This window comes from Anabrus simplex, chromosome 1 (assembly GCF_040414725.1).
Source record: "Anabrus simplex isolate iqAnaSimp1 chromosome 1, ASM4041472v1, whole genome shotgun sequence".
NCBI lineage: Eukaryota > Metazoa > Arthropoda > Insecta > Orthoptera > Tettigoniidae > Anabrus > Anabrus simplex.
The window spans coordinates 1,083,861,925-1,083,885,731 of NC_090265.1; the positions used below are offsets into that span (position 1 = coordinate 1,083,861,925).

Below are 23,807 nucleotides of genomic sequence, written 5' to 3' on the forward strand. Positions count from 1 at the left end.
GTTTGTGATGTGGACTGCACATGGAGCAGTCGTTTGTGGTTCAACCAATAACATTATACCAGGTATAGTGGCTCAGACGGTTGCGGCGCTGGCCTTCTGACCCCAACTAGATAGGTTCGATCCTGGCTCAGTCCGGTGGTATTTGAAGGTACTCAAATACGTCAACCTCGTGTCGGTAGATTTACTGGCACGTAGAAGAACTCCTGTATTGTATGTTGGGTATTCAGCCCGAAGGCTGGTTGGATCCTCAACAGGTTCACCATTAGCTGTTATAGATGGCCTAGGCATCACTGAAGAGGCGTACTAGGGAAATGAGGAGTGAGGTAGTTTCCCGTTCCTGCGGGACTAAATTCCGGCACCTGCGGGTCTCCGAAAACCGTAAAAAGAGTTAGTGGGACGGAAAGCAAATAGCAATATTATCAAATGCCACCGGACTGAACCAGGATCGAATCTGACAAGTTAGGGTCAGAAGGTCAGGAATTAATGAGATTAAATGAATCACGTGATATAGGGCCTATGATAGTAGGAAGGGAGAGGGTGAAACCCGGTGCCGGCACATAGCCTACTCCTGTCGAATAGCACCAAGGGGTCTGCTCAAAGCTTTACGTCCTCATGCGACGGACGAATCACCATCAACAGCCCTCACTCCATATGAACACTGCGGGGAGGTTTGGAATTGAATCCAGGCTTTAGGCACGCAATCTAGTGATTAGGAATTGTATACCACCACCTCTCCTACCCTGCCGACCAACATTCTGATGGGGAAATTTCCTTCGACCGCGGTGTCAGGCCATATAGATTTCACGCCTTAACGATCACGGCCACCGGGCGGGTATGTCTTACTTAAACCAATTGAAAAACCTATTTCGTTCTTATGTACGTGGCATTACCCGACTCGTTGGCTGAACGGTCAGCGCACTGGCCTTCGGTTCAGAGGGTCCCGGGTTCGATTCCCGGCCGGGTCGGGGATTTTAACCTTAATTGGTTAATTCCAGTGGCACCGGGGCTGGGTGTATGTGTTGTCTTCATCATCATCTCATCCTCATCACGACGCGCAGGTCGCCTGCGGGAGTCACATAGAAAGACCCGCACCTGGCGAGCCGAACCCTTCCTGGGATATCCCGACACTAAAAGTCATACGATATTTCATACGTGGCATTAGCTGGCATAAAAAACGAACAGAAACAGTAAGAGAAAATTATTCTCCCTCACTACTTTTAAAACCTCAGTTAGACTATACAAGTAACCTGCTTTCCCCTACCAACGGCAATCCAACAGGTAAAGCCCTGACAATTCCCAAATTAATCTTATGGCAACCGTCTTTAATGTTCTCTGAACACTCTTAACTTCTCCTTTACCTAGAATAAAATCTTCCTTCTCAGCACTCGTGACATCAGTGCTTATTAACTAGCCCGTGCTCATCATTTTTCTCAACACAGCTGAATTGGAACCTCAATGGCCTCGAGAAGAAACCTACGCTCATAACATTTCTATCCGGCCACGGCATTCGCACCATCGTATTACTGAGGCACATTCTTCTTCCTATTATTATTATTATTATTATTATTATTATTATTATTATTATTATTATTATTATTATTATTATTATTATTATTAGTATTATTATCACTACTAATGTAGGAATCCGAATATTGGTCTATTTGTCCGTTTGTCTATTTGTCTTTCTATCACGTAGAATTACTGGACTGATCGAGCACCCAGTTTGGCAAGTATATAACTAGTACGCCTACCTTTGGTTAAATGGGCTATTTAAGATTACGCTCTCTCTTAAGGGGCCATGCAGCGAAGGAAATACGAAACATGTTAGATGAAAATGTGCGCCTAACCCCATGGCACTATAGCCCTTGAAGGGCCTTGGCCTGCCAAGCGACCGCTGCTCAGCCCGAAGGCCTACAGATTACGAGGTGTCGTGTGGTCAGCACGACGGATCCTCTCGGCCGTTATTCTTGGCTTTCTAGACCGGGGCCGCTATCTCACCGTCAGATAGCTCTTCAATTCTAATCACGTAGGCTGAGTGGACCTCGAACCAACCCTCAGGTCCAGGTAAAAATCCCTGACCTGGCCGGGAATCGAACCCGGGGCCTCCGGGTAAGAGGCAGGCACCTACCCCTACACCACGGGGCCAGCAAAATGTGCGCCTATGACCCTTAAATTCGATAACAATGTTATTCATTTTACGTTCCACTAACTATTTCTCTGGTTCTCGTGGAACTGAGGAGCCGGTATTTTGTACGCACTGCTAAATTTAACGACACGAGGCTGACGTATTTGAGCATCTACAAATACCACCGAACTGAGCCGATATCGAACACGCCAACATGGTCTTAAAAGTGACTATGCTGCCTAAACGGTTAGTTCTATTAAAAATGAGGCCTACCAAGCGTACTTAAGATCTAATTTCCTAGAAAAAAAGTGTACATGCATTTTCCTCAAACAGTTTTCCAGGAAAAATGCATTTCTATGTCCTGATTCTTGGTGTTCCCGATGAAAACCAGAATAACGAGTAAACTGTTAATTTTACAGACAGACCGCCGGGCTGACTGGCTCAGACGGTTGAGGTGCTGGCCTTCTGAACCCAACGTGGCAGGTTCGATCCTGGCTCACTCCGGTGGTATTTGAAGATGCTCAAATACGTCAGCCTCGTGTCGGTAGATTTACTGGCACGTAAAAAGAACTCCTGAGGGACAAAATTCCGGCACCTCGGCGTCTCCGAAAACCATAAAAGCAGTTAGTGGGACGGAAAGCAAATAACATTATTATTTATTATTAGTCTTACAGACAAAAGGAGCATTCATATAGAAAAAGCATATGAGTTTTCTTGGTAATTAACGATTTGCCAAATAGTTGTGCATTTTTACATGTTAAAGGAGTATTTCGACAATGCAGCCGTCCAGCGTGGAGTCGGAAAAACTGTAGGTAAAATGGCTAATGCAGCTCTGACAAGCAGATGAAGGGATGTCATTATTATTATTATTATTATTATTATTATTATTATTATTATTATTATTATTCCTAGCGTAATTGCAGGGTCCACTTTTCTGCACTTCGCTTTCCGTCACTTCCGATCCTTCGGGTCAGCTGGAGTAGTCTAATGTCCACCAAGCAGAATTTCCTCGTGTGGTACATCAAACTATCTCTTCTTCGGCCGTAGTCGACGGCCCTCAGGGTTCAAATCTAGTGCCACTTTCGCAAATGAGGTACTACTGCTGCGCAGTATCTGACCATATCTTCTCAGACATCCTGGTTTCTTACGTAGTCCAATTTGTTAAGTCCCAGAGGCCATGAAAGCATTCTCAATTCCATGTCATGGAGATGTTTTTCATGTCTTTTTGTGACTGGCTAGCATTCAACACAAATGGACCAGAAGTTCTCCAAATCTATGCCCTCGGATTGTGGTTCTCATCAAGGACGATAACTTATCACTATACCTCGGACTTTTAGGTGGTAATAGGTTAGAATGCAAAGTAATTTAGTTTGTAGGAAGTGTTATGCAACCCGTTGTACCATAATGTAGGAAGAGTAGAATAAATTCAAGGAGTTCTATAGGCTGTACCCCTAATATATATGCAAACCTCATAGCATAACCGTTGTACAGTGTAGGGTATACTTGTTACTGGCTTAAGTAAGTTTGCATTCTAACCTATCAGCACCTAATAATCCGGACTCTACTTATCACCACTTCGCTGGAAATAGTGGAGTAGCTGAAGCAGTTCATCCTGGAATTCCTCTCCGTATAGTGCTACTGGACGAACGACCGTTCTGTTCAACGGCATTTTCCGGTCGAAAAGGATTCCCGTACCTTGACGCCACTTCATCCAAGCTGCGTTTTCTCTATTCCTTGTATCTTGCAGTGTATAGCAATCTGAAACAATGACCGATCACAAATATTTAAAATGATTTGTTTTAGGAAGATCATCGCCGTCGATGTTAATGGGTCCATTTCGATGCTCTCCACGCTCCAAATATTCAGTTTTCCAGACTTTATGTCGCAGTCCGTATTTACCCAACTGACTTCCCCAGTGTTGGATTAGCTGTTTTAGTACTTGCCGAGATTCGCAGGAGACCATGATATCACGAGCATACACCAGAGTCCAAAGATGTGGTATCTGCAACTCTACAGTGATGGTGTCCGGACGCAGGACGAAGAAGAGCGGAGATAAAGCCGAACCCGGTGCAAGCCGATGTGCATATTAAATGGTGCAGAGATTCCTGCAGCACATCGGGCATAGCTGGTCACCTTCCTATATAGCAGCTGGATCCATCGAAGGTGAATTTCCGGTACACTGTGCAATCTGAATGCGTACCAAATTAGATCATGTCAAATGCCTTTTCAAGATCCAGGAATGTCCTGCGGATTGGTTTCCGTTTCTCTTGGTAGCGTTCCATTAAGAGAAGTTCGGCGCGTATGGCGTCGACCGTTCCTCTCCCTTTCACAAAACCACATTGGTTCGGAGTAACATCAACAATATCGCGAAGACGCGAGTCCAGGACACGTTCAAAAATATTCAGTGTGTCAAAGCAGGCAGATTGGTCTATAACTGGAGCCGTCGTCGCTAACCTCACCCTTACCTTTCCACCTGGTAGGCCAGAGGGGAGGGGCCTCATATTCATCAGTAATTTTATTGAAGAGATCTGCCAGAAACTGAGTTGCTTAAGGCTCAAGCAGAAGAAATACACATATTGACTACTGGCTGGTAAGAAGACGTAATCTAAAGTCATTCATTGTCACACAAGTTATTCCGGCAGACATTATTATTATTATTATTATTATTATTATTATTATTATTATTATTATTATTATTATTATTATTATTATTAGTAGTAGTAGTAGTAGTAGTAGTAGTAGTAGTAGTAGTAGTAGTATTGTAGTTGTCTAAGTCCTTGCCTGAATAGTCAGCGTACTTGCTTTCGCTTCAGAGAGTTCCGAGAATTTTAACTGCGAATTGTTAATTCCTCTTGCTCGAGGACTCGGTGTTTGTATTAGTCTTGCCTTCATTTACATACAACAAACTACACTAAGAACTACCACAGAAACATACAATAAAAAAGTTCATTCTTTCACGTAGGTAAAGGGCATCCTGCACTAGAACTGGGTCAAATCTATATCTCTTGCCGAAAAGGGTCAAGAATTATTATTATTATTATTATTATTATTATTATTATTATTATTATTATTATTATTATTATTATTATTAGGCTAAGGATTGTAATGATGACCGCTAACACTCTGACGGCAGCTAGTACCGCACGTCAGTTATCGTACCTAAGACGCTAACCTTCTATAATATCACCTCAATTGACGTCACAAGACTGAATGAACGCCTTTCCAAGCTAATACGCCTAGGAAAAAGTCACTTTGTTGGAATCAAACTCAAGACTATGTAACTATAATTTAAAGTCATGAGCAAAAATTCAACTAAACTTCTAGTACAATTAAACCACATAATCGTCCCTCGGAATAAATATACGAATACATTTTCCAGCACGAAAACCTCACCTATTGATTATATAAATTAGTCTCCCTGTCCTAGAGAGCAGCAGATACTTCCGTGATCTTTCCATCTGTAAAACAGTGTCTCTAGGAAAACACACACTATGTCGTTACCTGGATTCATAATATCATACCGCATACTACGCACCAGTGGCGGCTGGTGATGATTCTATTGTAAACAAGTATTTCAAAGTTGCAAGTACAAGCAAGTTACCTTTACTGTAAGTTATATATAATCACATTATTCAACTGTTTCATTGTAAAAGACCGTCTTTTAATACAGTACCAATTTAAACAAATTTAGAAATTGAGAAACTAATATAAATATTTACGTTAATCCACATGCATTCTTCTTAAAATTCTGGTTTGAAGAAAATTATTGAACAAATTAACAAATAATTATGAAGAAAACATATGTAGGACCTACTCACCAAAAGTACTTGTTCCAAAACCTTCAGGGACGCCTTCAAATGAACTAATAAGAATGGTACTGAAAGTAACACGCGCTTGCCTCACATAGAAATACATAATCACAGCTATTGCCAACACACACACACGCGTGCACAAACTCTTTTTTTTTTTTGCTAGGGGCTTTACGTCGCACCGACACAGATAGGTCTTATGGCGACGATGGGATAGGAAAGGCCTAGGAGTTGGAAGGAAGCGGCCGTGGTACAGCCCCAGCATTTGCCTGGTGTGAAAATGGGAAACCACGCAAAACCATCTTAAGGGCTGCCGATAGTGGGATTCGAGCCTACTATCTCCCGGATGCCAGCTCACAGCCGCGTGCCTCTAAGCGCACGGCCAACTCGCCCGGTAAGCACAAACTCTTGGTCACAATTTCAGTTGCCGGGAAAGTGAAATGTAGAAAATGCCATACCTTCAACTTCAAGGCTACTGTTCACACAAACATAAGTTTGGAAGAGATATCCACAGGACCCTATACGATTGCGCATAAAAATAATTTAACAACGCTATTTATAAACATATAAAATAAACACCAGAAAAGTTAGCTATTTTGCTATTTTGTGCTTGGGTTCTGTTAGGTAAAGTTAACTCTGTCGTCAGTTTATAATATATTAATGAAGCAGAGCAAAATTCGTTACAAAAATCTCAGATTGTTACAAATAGAGAAAGATTTATTTCTGTCCCCAATACGAGCTTAAAACGAAGTAACTATGTGTTTGTTTTAACACAAGAGAACGAACAATATTTTATTGTTAAAGATATAACAGTCATGAGATATAGTGACAAAATCGCTACATTGGTAACACTAGGTATTGTCTACATTGTGTTCGAATACCACTGTCGGCAGCCCTGATGATGGTTTCCCATGGTTTCCAATTTTAACACCAGGAAAATGCTGGGGCTGTACCTTAATTAAGGCCACAGCCGCTTCCTTTCCACTCCTAGCCCTTTCCTATCCCATCGTCGTCGTAAGACCTATCTGGATCGTTGCGACGGTGGTTGAAATCTAAAGCAGTTTCGACTTGTGATTGTTACATGCTGCACTCTAGTGGATGAAATTGAAGCGTTGCGTCACGCAGCCACTGGCACTCCCTCGGCCATTAATAGCACATACAAACCCATGCAACCCCCTCGTGTGTGCTTCTACAATTGTAGGGGATTAACCTTGGTTACCCTCTTCAATTGAAGATCCTCTTCGTGGTGGGGGGGACTAGTAGCTCCTTTCTTGCGATGCCGAGTGGAGCCCTGTTGGGTAACCATTCGGTATACAAGGAGGAGGAAGCTAAAGCACCACCCAACCCTAAGGTGTAACGCGACCCGTGCCGATGGGGAGCATGGCACATGGGAGATGTGTCCTGAATGGAGCCTTCGAGATACTTGGCGCCCTCTCGAAGTAAGTAGCCTTACCCGGGTATGCGGGGCTCTGCCTGGGCGGACATATATTTCCCTAGCTCCTCGTGGGACCTAAATGAGTACTGTAGCTACCCATAAACCGGAGAGCTCTTCTGGGGCCTCCGAGAGAAACACCAGTTCAACAACCGATGGGGACTCTTCGGAGATACCCTCGGATAGTACGACCTCGACAGTAAGAGAGCTCACTCTAGAGGTGGGCAATCTACTAGTCCAGAAGAAGAAGAAGAAACAGCGCTCCGGCGCTGAGAAGAGGAGGTACAAGAAGGCCTTAAAGGCCCGGGAGCAGGCCAAAGATGGCCAAACTCCTGGAGCTGAGAGGCCTTCTACTGCCATGACAGCGACGACTGTGGGTGGATCCAATGGGCACAAGAGGCGGGACCCTGAAAAGGGCTCTGCTTCTAGGGCACAGAGGACTCCACCCACCAAGACACCAGTGGGGAAACGACTTCTGTCGGGGGCAACCCCAGAAGAAGATCGGCCGACCCACAAAAAACCCAAGGTGGAGTATGCTAGGATAGCTAAAGCTGGGATCAGGATGGCCATTGTACCTGTAGGATATCCTGACCAGCAGCTAACCGAGAAACAAGTAGAATCTGTGGAGGAGGCTATCACCGATCTGATAGACGGGCTTCCAGAGCAGGGGCCCATTAAGCCTCAGTTCCTGGATTGCTATCTGTCGAGAGGTGCGGCCGTCATTATCGCAGAGAATGATGAGACTGTAGCATGGCTTTCTAGTCTTGTTACAGGTCTACAACCGTGGGAAGGAGCCAGGCTCACAATTGTGGGCATGGATAAACTCCTTTTCTATAAGAGAGTCATGGTCTGGATACCAGGACAACCAAAGGACAATAACGTCCTTTTGGGAAGAATGGCACGCCAGAACCATGGCTTAAATCCCAACAGCTGGAGGGTCTATGACCGCAAGGAGGAGAAGAGAGGTGTCCGACTTGTGGTCAGCATGGACTCCAGAGATGTGGAGAAAGTGGTGGGGAAGAAGATCTTCTGCGGGGTGCATGTTGCTACCTTCACCTTGGTGGAGGGCAAGCGTGACAAGCAGAGGACCAACCCCACCACAGACAACACTGAGATTAGCAGGGGCGAAGAGCGGGAGCCCGGACAGGAACCGGGGCCAGCCAAGCCTCAAGATTCATCGCGGGAGACGGAGCAGCACGTTCCGGAGACCGCATAAGGTAAAGTATTGCATGAAAGTAAGGAATGATTACTTTCATACAGGCAAACATACAACATTGTATAGCGGCCTCCAGGGTACTTATTAGAAGTATCCAGAAAGGCAGGTTTTCGGTCGCCCTGATACAAGAACCCTGGCTTAGACAGGGGCATATCATGGGACTAAGATGTGCAGGCTTCACTCTATTCAGTGGAATAGCAGAGGAAAAGCCTAGAGCATGTATACTAGTTAAGGATCATAACGCTTGGGCTATACCAGGCTTCATTACTAGAGACCTTGTAGCAGTTCTAGTGAGATATGAAGAGGGCGGACAGCCAAGAGATCTGGTTGTCTGTTCTGCATATTTCCCAGGAGACTCTGAATCTCCACCCCCGCCGGAGGAGTTCAAGAGACTGGTGATATATTGTAAGAAACAAGGACTAAACCTTATAGTAGGATGCGACGCCAATGCTCATCACAGCATTTGGGGAAGCAAACACACAAACCGAAGGGGAGAGCATTTCATAGAATTTCTATGTACAACTGATCTTGAGATCATGAACATAGGTGATACCCCTACCTTCATCAATAACAGGAGTGAGGGGATCATAGATCTTACCCTGGGTTCCATGGGAATTATACAGGAATTTAAAGACTGGAAAGTTTCTTTAGAACCTTCCTTGTCAGACCATAGACACATTGTGTTTCATATAGAGGGCTCCTTCGAGATCCCACCTTATAGAAACCCTAGACGAACCAACTGGACGTCTTTTAGGGAGGACGTGAGGAGGGGACTGGAAGGAGGACCCTCAAATATAATTAAGAACAAAGAGGAGCTGGAGCTTAGTGTGAGCTTTCTCACACAAATACTGGTTACCTCTTATGAATTAAACTGCCCAGTTGTTAAGGCAAAAAGAGCAACAGGAAGTTTCAAGTGGAATAGTTATCTTGAACACCTGAGGAGAAACACACGAAGGCTCTGGAATAAATACAGGGAACTTCAGGATCAAGAAAGCCTAGATTCTTATAAAGAATCACAAAGAAGGTATAAGTCAGAAGTCAAAAAGGCTTCTAGGAAATCTTGGAGACAGTTTTGTGACTCCATTGAAAGTCAACATGAAGCGGCAAGGCTTCATAAAATTCTAACCTTGGATGGAAGGGCAAGGCTGGGCTCACTGGAGTCACCTTCGGGCGGATACACATCCACAGAGAGGGAGACCCTAAACCTACTGCTTGATGCCCACTTTCCAGGTTCAGCAGTCACAAATAGTGAAGTAGAATCGAGCGGATCCTTCAGACCCGATAGAAGTGGCTGGAAGGAAGCCGCAGAGATTGTTACCCACAGAAGGGTGAAGTGGGCATTAGAATCTTTTGCCCCTTACAAAAGCCCAGGAATGGATGGGATCTTCCCGGCGCTTCTTCAGGAAGCGGGTGAGGTCCTTATACCATACCTGGTCAGAATTTTTAGAGCCTGTCTCACTATGGGGTACGTGTACTCCTTGTGGCGTCAGGCGAAGGTAGTATATATACCTAAACCCGGAAGGTCTTCATATACTAGACCTAAGGATTATAGACCCATCAGTCTAACGTCTTTTCTTCTTAAGACCTTGGAAAGACTAGTGGATAGACATATCAGGGAGAAAGTTTTAAGAGACTGTCCCCTGCATCCTCATCAGCATGCATATCAACCAGGGAAGTCGGTTGAGACGGCACTACACCAGCTAGTTTCTAGGCTGGAGAGTGCCTTGGATCAGCAGCAACTTGCTATGGTTGTATTCCTAGATATAGAAGGGGCCTTTAACTACACATCTTTGGGCTCCATAGAACTTAGTCTAGAGAGAAGAGGAGTGAGCAGGATGCTCATAAAATGGATTATGGCCTCGCTGCAGGGCCGTCAAGTTCTGTTTATCCTCAACGCAGTTATGTTGAGAGCTAATATAGACAGGGGGTGTCCACAGGGAGGAGTATTATCACCAACATTATGGTGTCTGGTAGTGGATGAACTACTTACCAGGTTAAATGTTGGAGGAATTTACGCCCAAGGCTATGCAGATGACATTAGCCTGATGGCGGTTGGAAATTTCCCCAGTACGGGCTCAGAGCTCGTACAGAGCTCCCTACGTAGGGTGGAAAGATGGTGCCACGACACGGACTTGTCGGTTAATCCCGACAAGACGGAGCTCGTGGTATTTACCAGGAGGAAGAGGCTAGACGGACTGTCAGAGCCTTTCCTATTTGGGAAAAAATTAGTTAAGACAACCTCAGTTAAGTACCTAGGGGTAATCCTTGAGGCAAGACTGAGCTGGAAGAAACACATAGACCACAAGGTGGATAAGGCTCGCAAGATTATGTGGGCCTGTCGCAGGGCCGTTGGAAAGACTTGGGGCCTAGGACCTAGGGTGGTCCAGTGGCTCTATATTTCTATTGTACGGCCCACGATCACCTATGCATCTTTAGTCTGGTGGCCAGGCTCGGAGAGTAAAACTGTGACCACCAAGTTAAACAGTGTCCAAAGACTTGCGTGTCTAGGAATAACAGGGGCACTGGATACTACACCATTATGTGCAATGGAGGCCATCCTAGGTCTTCCCCCCTTACATCTATATGTTAAGGAAATAGCGGGAATGAGTGCCTACCGCCTTTGGTCACTCGGAGGATGGTCCTTCAAGAATCCGAATAGAGGTCATGCCTCTATTCTCACAAGGCTTCACCAGACTTGCCCTATGACAATGATGATTGGGGACCTGATGAAGCCTAGCTTTAATTTGAACTATAAATTCACAGTGGTGATACCCACAAGGGAGGAGTGGGCCGCGGATGCTGGGGCCCGTCTTAGGTCTGGGGGCTGTACTTGGTACACAGATGGCTCGCGGACAGAGACGGGCACAGGCGCCGGGGTCTGGGGGCCTAAGACAAGGCTCTCCCTACCTATGGGTAAATACGCTACTGTTTTCCAGGCCGAAGTATATGCAATACTGGCCTGTGCTGTATATATATGGAAAATGCCTGGACACAGAAGATGTATCACTATTTGCAGCGATAGCCAGGCAGCGTTAAAAGCACTATGTGCAGTTAAAACAACATCAAAAATGGTATGGGAATGCCAAAGGATGTTAGATCAGCTGTGTGAATTTAGCTCAGTTACCCTATTATGGGTCCCTGGGCACACAGGTATCAGTGGAAATGAAGAAGCTGACAAACTAGCGAAACAAGGCTCAAAAGGTCCTTTTATAGGACCAGAGCCCTTCCTGGGAATGTCACTCCGAAGCGTGAAACTGGTAATATCCCAGTGGACAAACCAGTCTCACTTAGACATTTGGAAGAGGTTAACTATAGCAAGGCAGGCACGTGAACTTATCAAAGGGCCTAGCCAAAGTTATAAAAAGGTCCTGATAAATTTGAATAGGACCAGAATGCGAATGGTAGTTGGACTGTTGACAGGCCACAATACCTTACAGAGACACCTACACATCATGAAAATTAGTCAGGATCCGATGTGTAGAAGATGCGGTAGGGAGGAGGAGACCTTCGCGCATGTGTTATGTCAGTGTGAGGCTCTTGCAAGCACTAGACATCGATACCTTGGCTCACATTTCGTGAGCCTGGAAGACATCAGGAATGCCAACATCCGGACACTGGTATCCTTTATAGGAGCACTAGGTCTGGACTAGGCAAACCCGTTTAAGGGACACAAAGGGTCTTCACAGACCTACGTGTGGAGCCCTGCGAAGGCGGGGTTCACCCATTCTTTATCTATCTATCTAAACCCATGCAAATAGTATTTTGTACAATGTCTTATTTTCGAAAGCGGAGCCCGTGTGATCTGGCTCAAACACTCAGAAAAGCGCTACCAGAGCGCACGTAGGTTTGCACACATACGTTTACGTGAAGGCAGAATAAGATATCCGTACATTTCGTTGAAATTTAAGTTTAATATAAACTGTTCTTGAGAGGAAAATTATCTCATATTTTTGACATCGGCGGTGCCATGACATAGCGGCACTACCTCACGAACCGCTCCTGCTACGTACGATTTACAAGTGGCACGTTGTTATTGAAACTGAGTACAAGTAGTCCCTCATAATACTCATTCGATACAGAAAGTTCAATGGAACTGGCCAGCAACTGAGCCAAGAATAACGAAGATCTGGAAGGAGTAGGTGACCTTCGCCTAAAGGACTTGATCAGCCCTTCTGGGAAGGGAACGGCGGGCGGCTTGTAAAATCGTCTCTTCACTTCAGTTTCACGATCTTTCAAAGGCTACATTATTGAGGGAAAATGACATCATGGTTGCCATAGCAACTAACTGTTAAAAGTAAAGATGCTCGTGGAGGACCACAGATTCAACGAGTTTCGTTTTTGTATTGATGGTCATGTTATCATATTCCCTAATCTTCCACTAACGGATCATTGCTACATATGCAATTTCGGTCCTTCGTTTTATTTTATCTACGAAAACTAGAATTGAACATTAAGGAGTCTAGATGTATGTACTCGTACTGGTTTATCCTCCAATCCGCTGGATCTGTGGCCTGTTGTTATTCTTACGATCAACATTCATGACCTTGGTTTTCTGTCTATTTAGACGTTATACAATTTCTAGGACTGTTTTCTCCACTTTCTTGATTACTACTGTCAACTTCTCCTCAGATGATGTTATCAAGGTGGTGTCATCAGCAAATTTCAAGTTGTTTATCTTGCTTCCCGCATTCGAAAATATTTTATTCTAGTTATATAGTGCATTTTCCATTCCATATGCACCACAGAGATTGAAAAGCAGTGGTGACGGGATACTTCCTTGATGGTATACAGCCTTCATTCGAAACTGTTCGAAACTGAATTTTCTTTTACAGAGACTTGAGAACAATCAGATGGAGTGGAAAACCCATGTTACCCAAAATTTCCAATAATGTGGTTCCATTTGACGGTATCGAAGGCGTTTTAGTAGTCAGTAAAGCACAGATATGCCGGGGCATTAAATTCCCTAGTCTTTTCAATTATGTGCCTTAAGATCTGTTCTCCGATGCCTGTTCCTTCCATGAATCCAGTTTGAACTTCAAGAAGTTGGTACGATACTCTAATAATGCGGGGAGTCTTTTGTGCAGAGTATGAAGCATCACTTTACTGGCAAGTGAAATCGAAGAAATTAAGCGATCCATGAGTTTTTCCGATACTTTCTTGTGGATTGGTATGAAGGTAGATTGTAGCCATTCCTCGGACTAGCTTCTAGAATTCGATGTTGACTGAGATATTTTGAACAGCATTTCTAACACCGCCTGCAGCTTTCAAGACCTCTTCACGTATTCTGTCAGGACCACACGCTTTTCCAGTTCTCAACATTTTCAAAGCTATTTCTACTTTATCTCGGAGGATTCATAGCATCGTTCACTGTAGGAATCATGACAGTACAATTTCCATGTCTCTAGAACATTCTCTATATCCACAACATCATCACCTTGATTGTTCTGTATAGTCCAGGAATGTGGTTTGAATTCTGAAGTGATTATTTTAATTTTGTCAAATAGATCCTTGCAGTGGTTTTGGTTTGCATGGTCCTCAATCTCAGAACAAATGTTACTGAGGAAATTATTCTTATCTCTTCTACAAGACGACTCTTTCGATAAAGATCAGACATTTGTTCTCTTTTATCTTGAGTGTTAATACCAGATTCTTTAATGTACCTTCTCTTCTCTCCAAGTTGTCCACCGAGCTCGATAGCTGCAGTCGCTTAAGTGCGGCCAGTATCCAGTATTCGGGAGATAGTAGGTTCGAACCCCACTGTCGGCAGCCCTGAAAATGGTTTTCCGTGGTTTCCCATTTTCGCACCAGGCAAATGCTGGGGCTGTACCTTAATTAAGGCCACGGCCGCTTCCTTCCCACTCCTGGCCCTTTCCTATCCCATCGTCGCCGTAAGACCTATCTGTGTCGGTGCGACGTAAAACAATTAGCAAACCAAGTTGTCCGAGATATACACGTCATTAATGAGAACAGGTTAAATAAATTAATGGAAAATAATCAAATCCGACCATGAGTTGCTCATCCATGCGGTAAATAATGGTGACGTGTATGACTGGCGGTGTTCCAGGATCCTAACTGTACACAAATATTATTTGTCCCAAGGTGCTATTAGATCTTATACTGAATGTTTATTTTTGGCATAGTCACTAGGCTGAAAGCAGACGAGCCTCCAGCACTCTACAGTAGCTCAACAATATTTGCTTGGCTATAATCACAATACATTACCGGTACTAAAAATACAATGTGGCAAACGAAGAATTAACTGACAATAAGAGGCTCTGTGAAGACGGCGAACTCAGTACGGAACGACATTGTTTGGCATACAATACGTCTGTCGTAAAAATCCGTGTGTTCCAATAAAACTGCCTTCAATAATTTCATATCTACAAAAAAAAAACAGCAAAAATATAATATATAATAACTTCACCGCAAAGAGGGAGTTCAAGAGTCTACCTTCCACAGTAAGTTTTAAGATCCGATGACGCAAGGTGGACTGAGTAGCTCAGACAGTAGAGCGTTGGCCTTCTGAGCATAACATGGCAGGTTCGATCATGGCTCAGTCCGGTGGTATTTGAAGGTGCTCAAATACGTCAAACTATTGTCTATAAATTTACTGGCACATATAAGAACTCCTGAGAGACAAAATTCCGGCACCTCGGCGTCTTCGAAAACCTTAAAGTAGTTGGTAGGACGTAAAAACCAATAACATTATTATCAGGTGGCGCAAGAGTAAGGGAAGCGCATATCCGTCATTTTGTGATGAAATCGGAACTCGGAGCGTGCGGTAAAATTAATATAACCGGGGCCAAAGACGTTATAGGATGCACCGCTATCTGTAATAATATTAGTGAAAGAACTTGACAGTATCACATTATGAAATAGTTGAGAATTTTGCGATCAATGAAAATAAGTAGAAAAAATGAGTCAAGATAATCGAACGAGCTAAAGATGTCCAACACTCGGTGTAAGAGGGTCTATGTACAATGTAAGAAAGCCCGAACCACAACCGAGTAGGTAGGTGCAAGGCCGCACTATGTATCCAATTGGCCTTGGTAGGTGTTAACTTACTGGTCCCGTCGAGCCTACGAAGATGTAATCGAGTCGATAGAGATTGGAAATTGTGTGACTTCATAGTGCCTAATCAGGAAAAAATCTCTCTAAACCTTAACTCTGTGCATTTACTTATTTCTAGCACCCTCCTAACACCCATGTGATGTCTACAATATTCCTATCACTTCTCCTTCGACAACTGAAGCCAACGCGCACCAAGGAATATAATTTAACATAATATGTTAAACATAAAACAGTAAGCACTAAGAATGACGACCCTGGAAACTTCTGGACGACTCTCTAATCGCTATACCCCCTGAAAAATTAAAGGACATGCGTGAGTTATTGCCGTATATCCCTTTACTGGAGCAAGTTTCTTGCCGACCTCAGCGACGTAACAGGTAACACAGAAACAAGAATGGCCGAGCTCGATAGCTGCAGTCGCTTTAAGTGCGGGCCAGTATCCAGTATTCGGGAGATAGTGGGTTCGAACCCCACTGTCGGCAGCCCTGAAGGTGGTTTTCAGTGGTTTCCCATTTTTACACCTCGCAAATGCGGGGGCTGTACCTTAATTAAGGCCACGGCTGCTTTCTTCCCATCATTCCTAGCCCTTTCCTGTCCCAACGTCGCCATAAGACGTATCTGTGTCGTTGTGACGTAAAGCAACTTGCAAAAAAAAAAAAAAATGAGAGAGTGATAACAGTGACGACGACATGATTAACTATGAAAAAGTAACTTCTTTCTTTTCTTGTAGATTTGGTTCAAGGAAACCTGTGTTATATTTTCCTAATTGAAGAGCTTAGTGAATATACATGTTAAGTGACTATTTTAGAAAAGATGAAGTTTTTCGTGAGGAAGAACGTGTTCTGCTCCCCTCATCCTTCAAAGAATGGTGTTTTCATGCAAGAATGTGCTGTGTTCAGGACTTGGTGTTGTTTTGTCAAAGGAAGAACGTTTAATCAAGAAGTAAGTATAAATAACCACCTAATCGATTAGGTGGTTATTTATACTTACTTCTTGATTAAACATCGATACGGTCATGAAATGGACAACTTGTAAAAGGAAGAACGTGTCAAGAGCATAAGACATCTCCAATCCCATCCACTAGAAATGTATCGACCTTGAGTAACATGGTATGTTCTTCTACTAGTGTGCCTCGGTTTTAGAAGTGTGGAAGAGGTTTCTGACAACATTAAAGAAGACATAATAAACTCCCTTGCCAAGAATCACACGAATTCACGAAACAAGAATATAAACAAGAAGTATTTGTCTGCCTTGTTATCAGTGAAGATAATGTATCAACTTCGTTTAGCCGAAGTCAGTTAGGATGGAAGGTATCAAATATTCAAAGCTGCCGAGTGCATGTACCGCCATATACTGTCGTCGTTATTTCACTGCTTTATGTGTAAATTTCACCAAATTTGTTCATCAGAGATACTCAGTCCTTGAAAATATTTTTAAAATTCGAAATCAGAAAACAGAAACTGGTTCAGCTGTACATTTTTTGAATTAATGTTCTTATCTGAGAAATCTACAAAGTAGCCCGCTTGGTAGCCATGATCTTTAAGGCGGTCTGACACCGTCGTTAGCCGGTTCGAGCCCCGCTGGTCGAAAACATTTCACCACCAGTATGTCGGCCGGCAAGGTAGGAAAGTGGTGGTATACAATTTCTAATAACTAAATTGCGTGCCAAAAGCCTGGATTCAATTCCAGACCTCTCCTCAGTGTTCACACTGAGTGAGCACGTATTTACGCTGTTGATGGTGATTCGTTCGTGGGGACGTAAAGCTTTGAGCAGATCCCCTTGGTGTTATTTGACAGGCGTAAGCTATGTGCCGGCACTGGGTTTCATCCTTTCCACTCCTACTTTCATATATCACGCCATTTCATCTCATTAACTCTTCTGATGAGGTTCACGACAGGAAGTGTATCCTATTGTAAACACTGGCTACGAGATTCATCTCAATTCATACCAGACCCCGTAGAGAAACGGGACAAGGATTAGATATACAAACATCTGAGAACTGTAGAAAATAAACTGTATGTGAGGTCTGTTCACCCCAATGAGGTAATTTCACCTTTTTTCCCTCAAAAGATACATTTGTTGAGTTATTCGCTTGTATTTGATACGCCTCGTGCGTTGTTCATAGCCCGCATATCACTGTTTTATTCAGCTGTTGACAAACAGAACACGAACGTTGTCAGGCATGTCGACTTTGGCGTCAGGAAGCACCACAGTGCCGTGACTCGCTGACAGTAGACCACACACCGTATCTTCCTTGTGGTGTACGAGAGGAGCCGTCTGTCACTCGGTTCTTCTTCTTCTTCTTCCACCGGGCGAGTTGGCCGTGCGGTTAGGGGCGCAGTTGTGAGCTTGCATCAGGGAGATAGTGGGTTCGAACCCCACTGTCAGCAACCCTGAAGGTGGTTTTCCGTAGTTTCCCATTTTCACACCAAGGCCACGGCTGCTTCCTTTCCATTCCTAGCCCTTTCCTATCCCATCGTCGCCATAAGACCTATCTGTGTCGGTGCGACGTAAGGCAAATTTTAAAAAATAGTCGGTACATAGCAGTAATCCTATCTCTCGGAGATAAGTGGCAACAGAAGACACAAAGCACATCACATGTTATGCTGATAAATTTTATGAGCTTTCTATATTGTAGGCCTTCACATTTAGTGTTTTTTCGAATCTGTGATATTAGGGCGTCTTATAAAATTATTTACAGCGTAGACTATAGTTCCTTATTCTCGGACTTCACATACCGATTTTCATTAAATCCTGTTTACCCATTTTCTCGTGATTCAGCGCTGATACGGATTTATAAACAAAAAACCAAATTCATGAATATCTGTACGGCAAAAATGTATAAGACATAAATGATCGGAAATTTAATAGCATATATCACTTTAGTTATGTAATATTTATCGATACGACCACTAATAACATACTTATTTGGGAATTAAATTTATAGATTAGATTAAAGCGACTTACTGTATTTCCCGACTTTGCATACCGATTTTCATTAAGATAGAACCACTAATAACATAAATGTTTGAGAATTCCATTTTAGGACTTCCCCTAAGCTATCATTTATCTCAGCGTGAATATAATTATTTATGGCCTAGCCCTAGATTGTAGCGACTTATTCCCCGACTTCATCTACCGATTTCGTTAAGATAGACAATTAATAACATAAATATTTAAAAATTAATTTTTAGGCCTTCCCCATAACTACCGGTACCATTTCAGTCGGCGCGAATAAAATTATTTATGGCCTAAAGTGTAGCGCCTTATTCCCCGACTTTTCATACCGATTTTCATTAAATTCTCTTCAGCCGTTTTCTTGTGATGCGTGTACATACATACAGACTGATAGACAGACAGAAATAAATTACGGAAAGGTACAAAGTGCATTTCCTTGTTACTGTGGGCACGACTGATGCAGAAATATCATCCTTTTTATATTCTGAACAATGTACAGACAGAACTCTTATTTTATATATATAGATGATAGATGAATTATCCGCCATTATACCATATCATGAACATCGCCTATTATTCCACACTGTAATAACTAATTTTATTTTGTTGTTAACCAAAATAATTAATAGCATAAAATTCGAATAATCAGTTTTGAAACGTTATTATGATTCATTGTTGATTTAAAGAATGAATCACATTTGTAGTACTTTTAGTAGTCTCTAAGAGAAGGAAAATTAACAGTTTTCTTAGTGCTATATCCTGATTTTCGTTTAGACCCTTAAGATAATAGATCTGTAAAAATGTTATCTGAAATAAATAGGGAGAGTGTATTTAAGAATAATTGATTTGCCATGTCTCCTATGTCAAGTATTTTGATTTCCACCCTGTCTGTAGATGCGTTGTCTAAATCCGTGATGAACAGACTAACATCTTAATAGTAAACAAGCGGATGTCTGCGCTGATGATGAACAGCAGAAACTATTCGGTTTACAATGAGATATAGCCTACGTACCTCGATATCGCGCGGGTCGCTGACGATAACGAGAGCGCGAGGCCCGATCCATAGCCGCAAGACGTTTTCATGGTAGTAGGTGAGGGAGTACAGCCTGCGGAACACCTCTGGAACATACAAAACAAAATTAAAATCATTTTTCGATAATTCAAAGGATACATATGGTGGAGGATGAATTACTGTAAAGAGCAACCGTCCTTACCTAACTTAATAAGAGGAAGGGTTCATCGTGTACTAATGTGAAAATATACAGATATTAGTACCATTTTACACGCACGGCAGTCTAGGTTGCTTTATATTATTCATGTATAACAGTGTATTATGTAAGAAAATATGGATACAATCATGTTGGTAGCATGCCAAAATTAATTTCTAAAATTGTAATGTACATAAAAATCTGGGTTATAATAATTACCCCCTGTGGGTGGGGGACGCAGACGAAAAATACACCCACGGTACCCCCTGCGTGTCGTGAGAGGCGACTAAAAGGGGCGAACAAGGGATGATTGAATTAGAACCATGAAACTACTTTTGATTCGTACCATCACGCGGAGAATACCATGGGTTGCCTGTACTTGCGAGTAGTACCACTATATTAGGTACGAACCAGGTTTGTGATTAGTAGCAGCAATGAGTTGTTCTCCTGTGGGTTTCCAGTACCCGTGAGTCGTACCTATGTGAGCAACACCGCGGGTCTGGGCGTTGCCTGTGAGTTGTACCACTATATGAGCGACACCGTGGGTCTGCGTTGTCTGTGATTAGTACCCACTATGTGAGGAACACCACGGGAATACCGGCACCCGTGACTAGTACACATAGGTGAGGAAACTCATCGGTTTGCGTTGGCTATGAGTGGCGCCATTGTGTGAGAAACACCATAGGTCTGCGTTACCTGTACTACGTACAATACTTGTGAGTAGTACCATCTTGTGTGGAACACCGTGAGTCTTCGCTACTTTTGATTAGTACTCCAACATGACAAATACCATGGTTCTACTTTACTAGCGATAAGTACTATTCTGACGGGCCTTTGACCTGGATTGTGGACCCCTTTAGACATCAAGCATCCTCGATTCGGGATTGTGCTTTATAAGTGGTCCCTTGGTCAGTAATACTATTATTTATGGTCTTTTTTTAAGTCGGATCCACTGTTTTTTGTTTTTGTTTTTGGGGGGTTCATGTCCATCCATTCATTCTTCATGACATTGTTTTATTTTGGTCAGTGGATGATTTTGACCTTTTTGTTTGTCATTTCATTTCGTACCATTAGGACCCGATGACCTCGATGTTAGGCCCCTTTAAACAACAAGCATCATCATCATCATCTATAATAGTTAAGTTAGGCATTTCGAGTACTTATGCGTTGAAACTTTGTATATGCTTGGTAAGAATCAGACAGCCATTTTCTGGGACATTTCATCTCAGCCTACTTGTGTACGACGAGGGGCTGCAATCTTGGGTAAAACTATGGCCATGAATATCCAGGTAAAAGAAAAGTCACGTGCGTGTGAAGAAAACAGAACGGAAAAATTGTCACCCTGGGTTTATCCGAACACCTGATTAGGAAAAGGTGGAATGATGGAACGGAACAGAATTTCGGTTTGAGTGAAGTAGAAAAGGCAAATAACGAGGACATAAATAGACAGGAAATGTTAGTCTGGAGGAAAGAGTACTCATTTTGTTCTGTTCATACTTATTCTGATTGTGTCTCTGATTCTGAACTCACTGATTGTTGACCATAGCTGTTGTTAGTGTATCGTGCTGCCAGTTCTGTATTTGTGAAATGTGAGTGAGTAGGTATATTTATTGTGTCAGTGTAATAAGGGAAGGATAGACTGTGGACTGTCTCCGTTCGGTCGCACACGAATTATCGTCAGTCTGTCGGGCTATGTGGAAATAGCTCGATAAATATTATCAAGTGCACCAGGTTGGATGGCGCATTATGTCAGCGGTGACTAGGCACATCATGCACGAGAGAGGATGGAGATAGAGTATGTGCACTAACATAATATGGCACGAGTTTGGAGACATGACGTCACAGGGAGGTCGAACCCAAGACAGCTCTGGAGTTCCAAGCCGTTAGGCTTCAAATCTGGTCACGGAAGCAGTATCTAATGGAGTGAGTAACCATCTATTCTATAGATGAGAAGTAAATGGGGAATAGAATATGTTGGATTCGGGTTATTCAGATTCTTACAGATACTTGTAATTCTAATGGGTAAAATTGTATTTGATCTTGTTTTCTTTTGTTGAATATATTCGTTAGATTCAAACAGTTAAATTTATTTACGGTAGCCTTGTTAATATGCTCCTACCGTTTTCTAACATTTGCAGGGGGTAGTAGGTAAGGCCCAGTCAACAGAATACCGGATTTGCAGCTGTTATGAACATGATCTGAGAGGAATCTTTTCTGCTCTACTATTTATTATCTTTGCTATTGTTATTAATATTCTAAATTGAGGGTTCCTATGGTGATCTCTGGTGTCTATTTATCTGCATTTTTCGGTGAATAATCATAATAATATATTATTATTATTATTATTATTATTAATATTATTATTATTATTATTATTATTATTATTATTATTATTATTATTATTATTATGCATTTATTTATTCACTTATTTTAAATTGTGTTTCAATGGAAATCGTCAAGTGATAATTACATTCAGTTATGGTACGAGAATTCATCATCATCATCTGTTTACCCTCCAGGGTCGGCTTTTCCCTCGGACACAGCGAGGGATCCCACCTCTACCGCCTCAAAGGCAGTGTCCTGGAGCTTCAGACTCTTGGTCGGGGATACAACTGGGGAGAATGACCAGTACCTCGCCCAGGCGGCCTCACCTGCTATGCTGAACAGGGGCCTTGTGGAGGGATGGGAAGATTGGAAGGGATAGGCAAGGAAGAGGGAAGGAAGCGACCGTGGCCTTATGTTAGGTACCATCCCGGCATTCGCCTGGAGGAGAAGTGGGAAACCACGGAAAACCACTTCCAGGATGGCTGAGGTGGGAATTGAACCCACCTCTACTCAGTTGACCTCCCGAGGCTGAGTGGACCCCGTTCCAGCCCTCATACCACTTTTCAAATTTCGTGGCAGAGCCGGGAATCGAACCCGGGCCTCCGGGGGTGGCAGCTAATCACGCTAACCACTACACCACAGAGGCGACGGTACGAGAATTAATAGTATTAATTTGTATTTTTAATGTTACAATTAATACCCCAGCGTGAGGCAAATAATTGATTATATTACATTAGATTACCAACATTAACAAGATTAACAAATGTCAAAGAAGAACCAACAAAAAACATTCCATATCATTTTCACTATTCGGTATTTCAGAGGAATTGAACGTTTGAATTAGTCAGCAGGAACATGGTCTAAGGTTTTTTCCGGAGAGAGTACTAATAACTAATTATCACATATACCGGGCGAGTTGGCCGCGCGCGTAGAGGCGCGCGGCTGTGAGCTTGCATCCGGGAGATAGTAGGCTCGAATCCCACTATCGGCAGCCCTGAAGATGATTTTCCGTGGTTTTCCATTTTCACACCCGGCCGCTTCCTTCCAACTCCTAGGCCTTTCCCATCCCATCGTCGCCATAAGACCTATCTGTGTCGGTGCGACGTAAAGCCCCTAGCAAAAAAAAAAAATGTAAGGTGTTCGGAATAATTGCTTGTTCGACTCTTAAGTCGAAATGTCAGCGTCGTGGCCTTCGTTTCAGAGGGACTCAAGTTCGATTCCCGGCTGGTTCGGTGATTTTATCTACGTCTGGTCAATTCATCTGGCTTGGAGATGGAATGTTTGTGTTTGTCCCAATACACTCGTCTTCATATACAACAAACACTACACTACCAACCACCACAAGAAGGTCCCAAGTTCGATTCCCGACTGATCGGTGATTTTATCCAAGTCTGATTAATTTCACACAGACAACCACAGAAACACGGAAGAGTGATTACATCTCTTAACATAAGATTAGCATCAGGAAGGTTACCCAAAGTAAAACGGAGCGAAATTCACAAGTGTAACAGGATTCGCACCGGAGACCCTACCAGGATGTGGGAAAAGGGGAAGAAGAAAAAAGAGAAGTTCAGTAGAAGAGTTCCCTGAATTTATTAGGAGTTGTATCATTTTAAAACTAAATGTTGTATTTTAAAAACTGTAGTTCCATTAAACATGTTT

The 23,807-nt window shown here is 42.9% G+C and overlaps 1 protein-coding gene across 1 annotated transcript in view; it reads right to left on the bottom strand.

Moving 5' to 3' along the window:
• The window catches only part of LOC136876273 (cytochrome P450 4g15), a 175,511-nt gene that overhangs the window by 83,011 nt on the left and 68,693 nt on the right, over positions 1–23,807 (bottom strand). Inside the window, exon 2 of the mRNA XM_067150086.2 lies at positions 19,625–19,731. Coding sequence (XP_067006187.2) covers positions 19,625–19,731 — 107 coding nt within the window. The remainder of the gene's footprint in view (positions 1–19,624; positions 19,732–23,807) is intronic.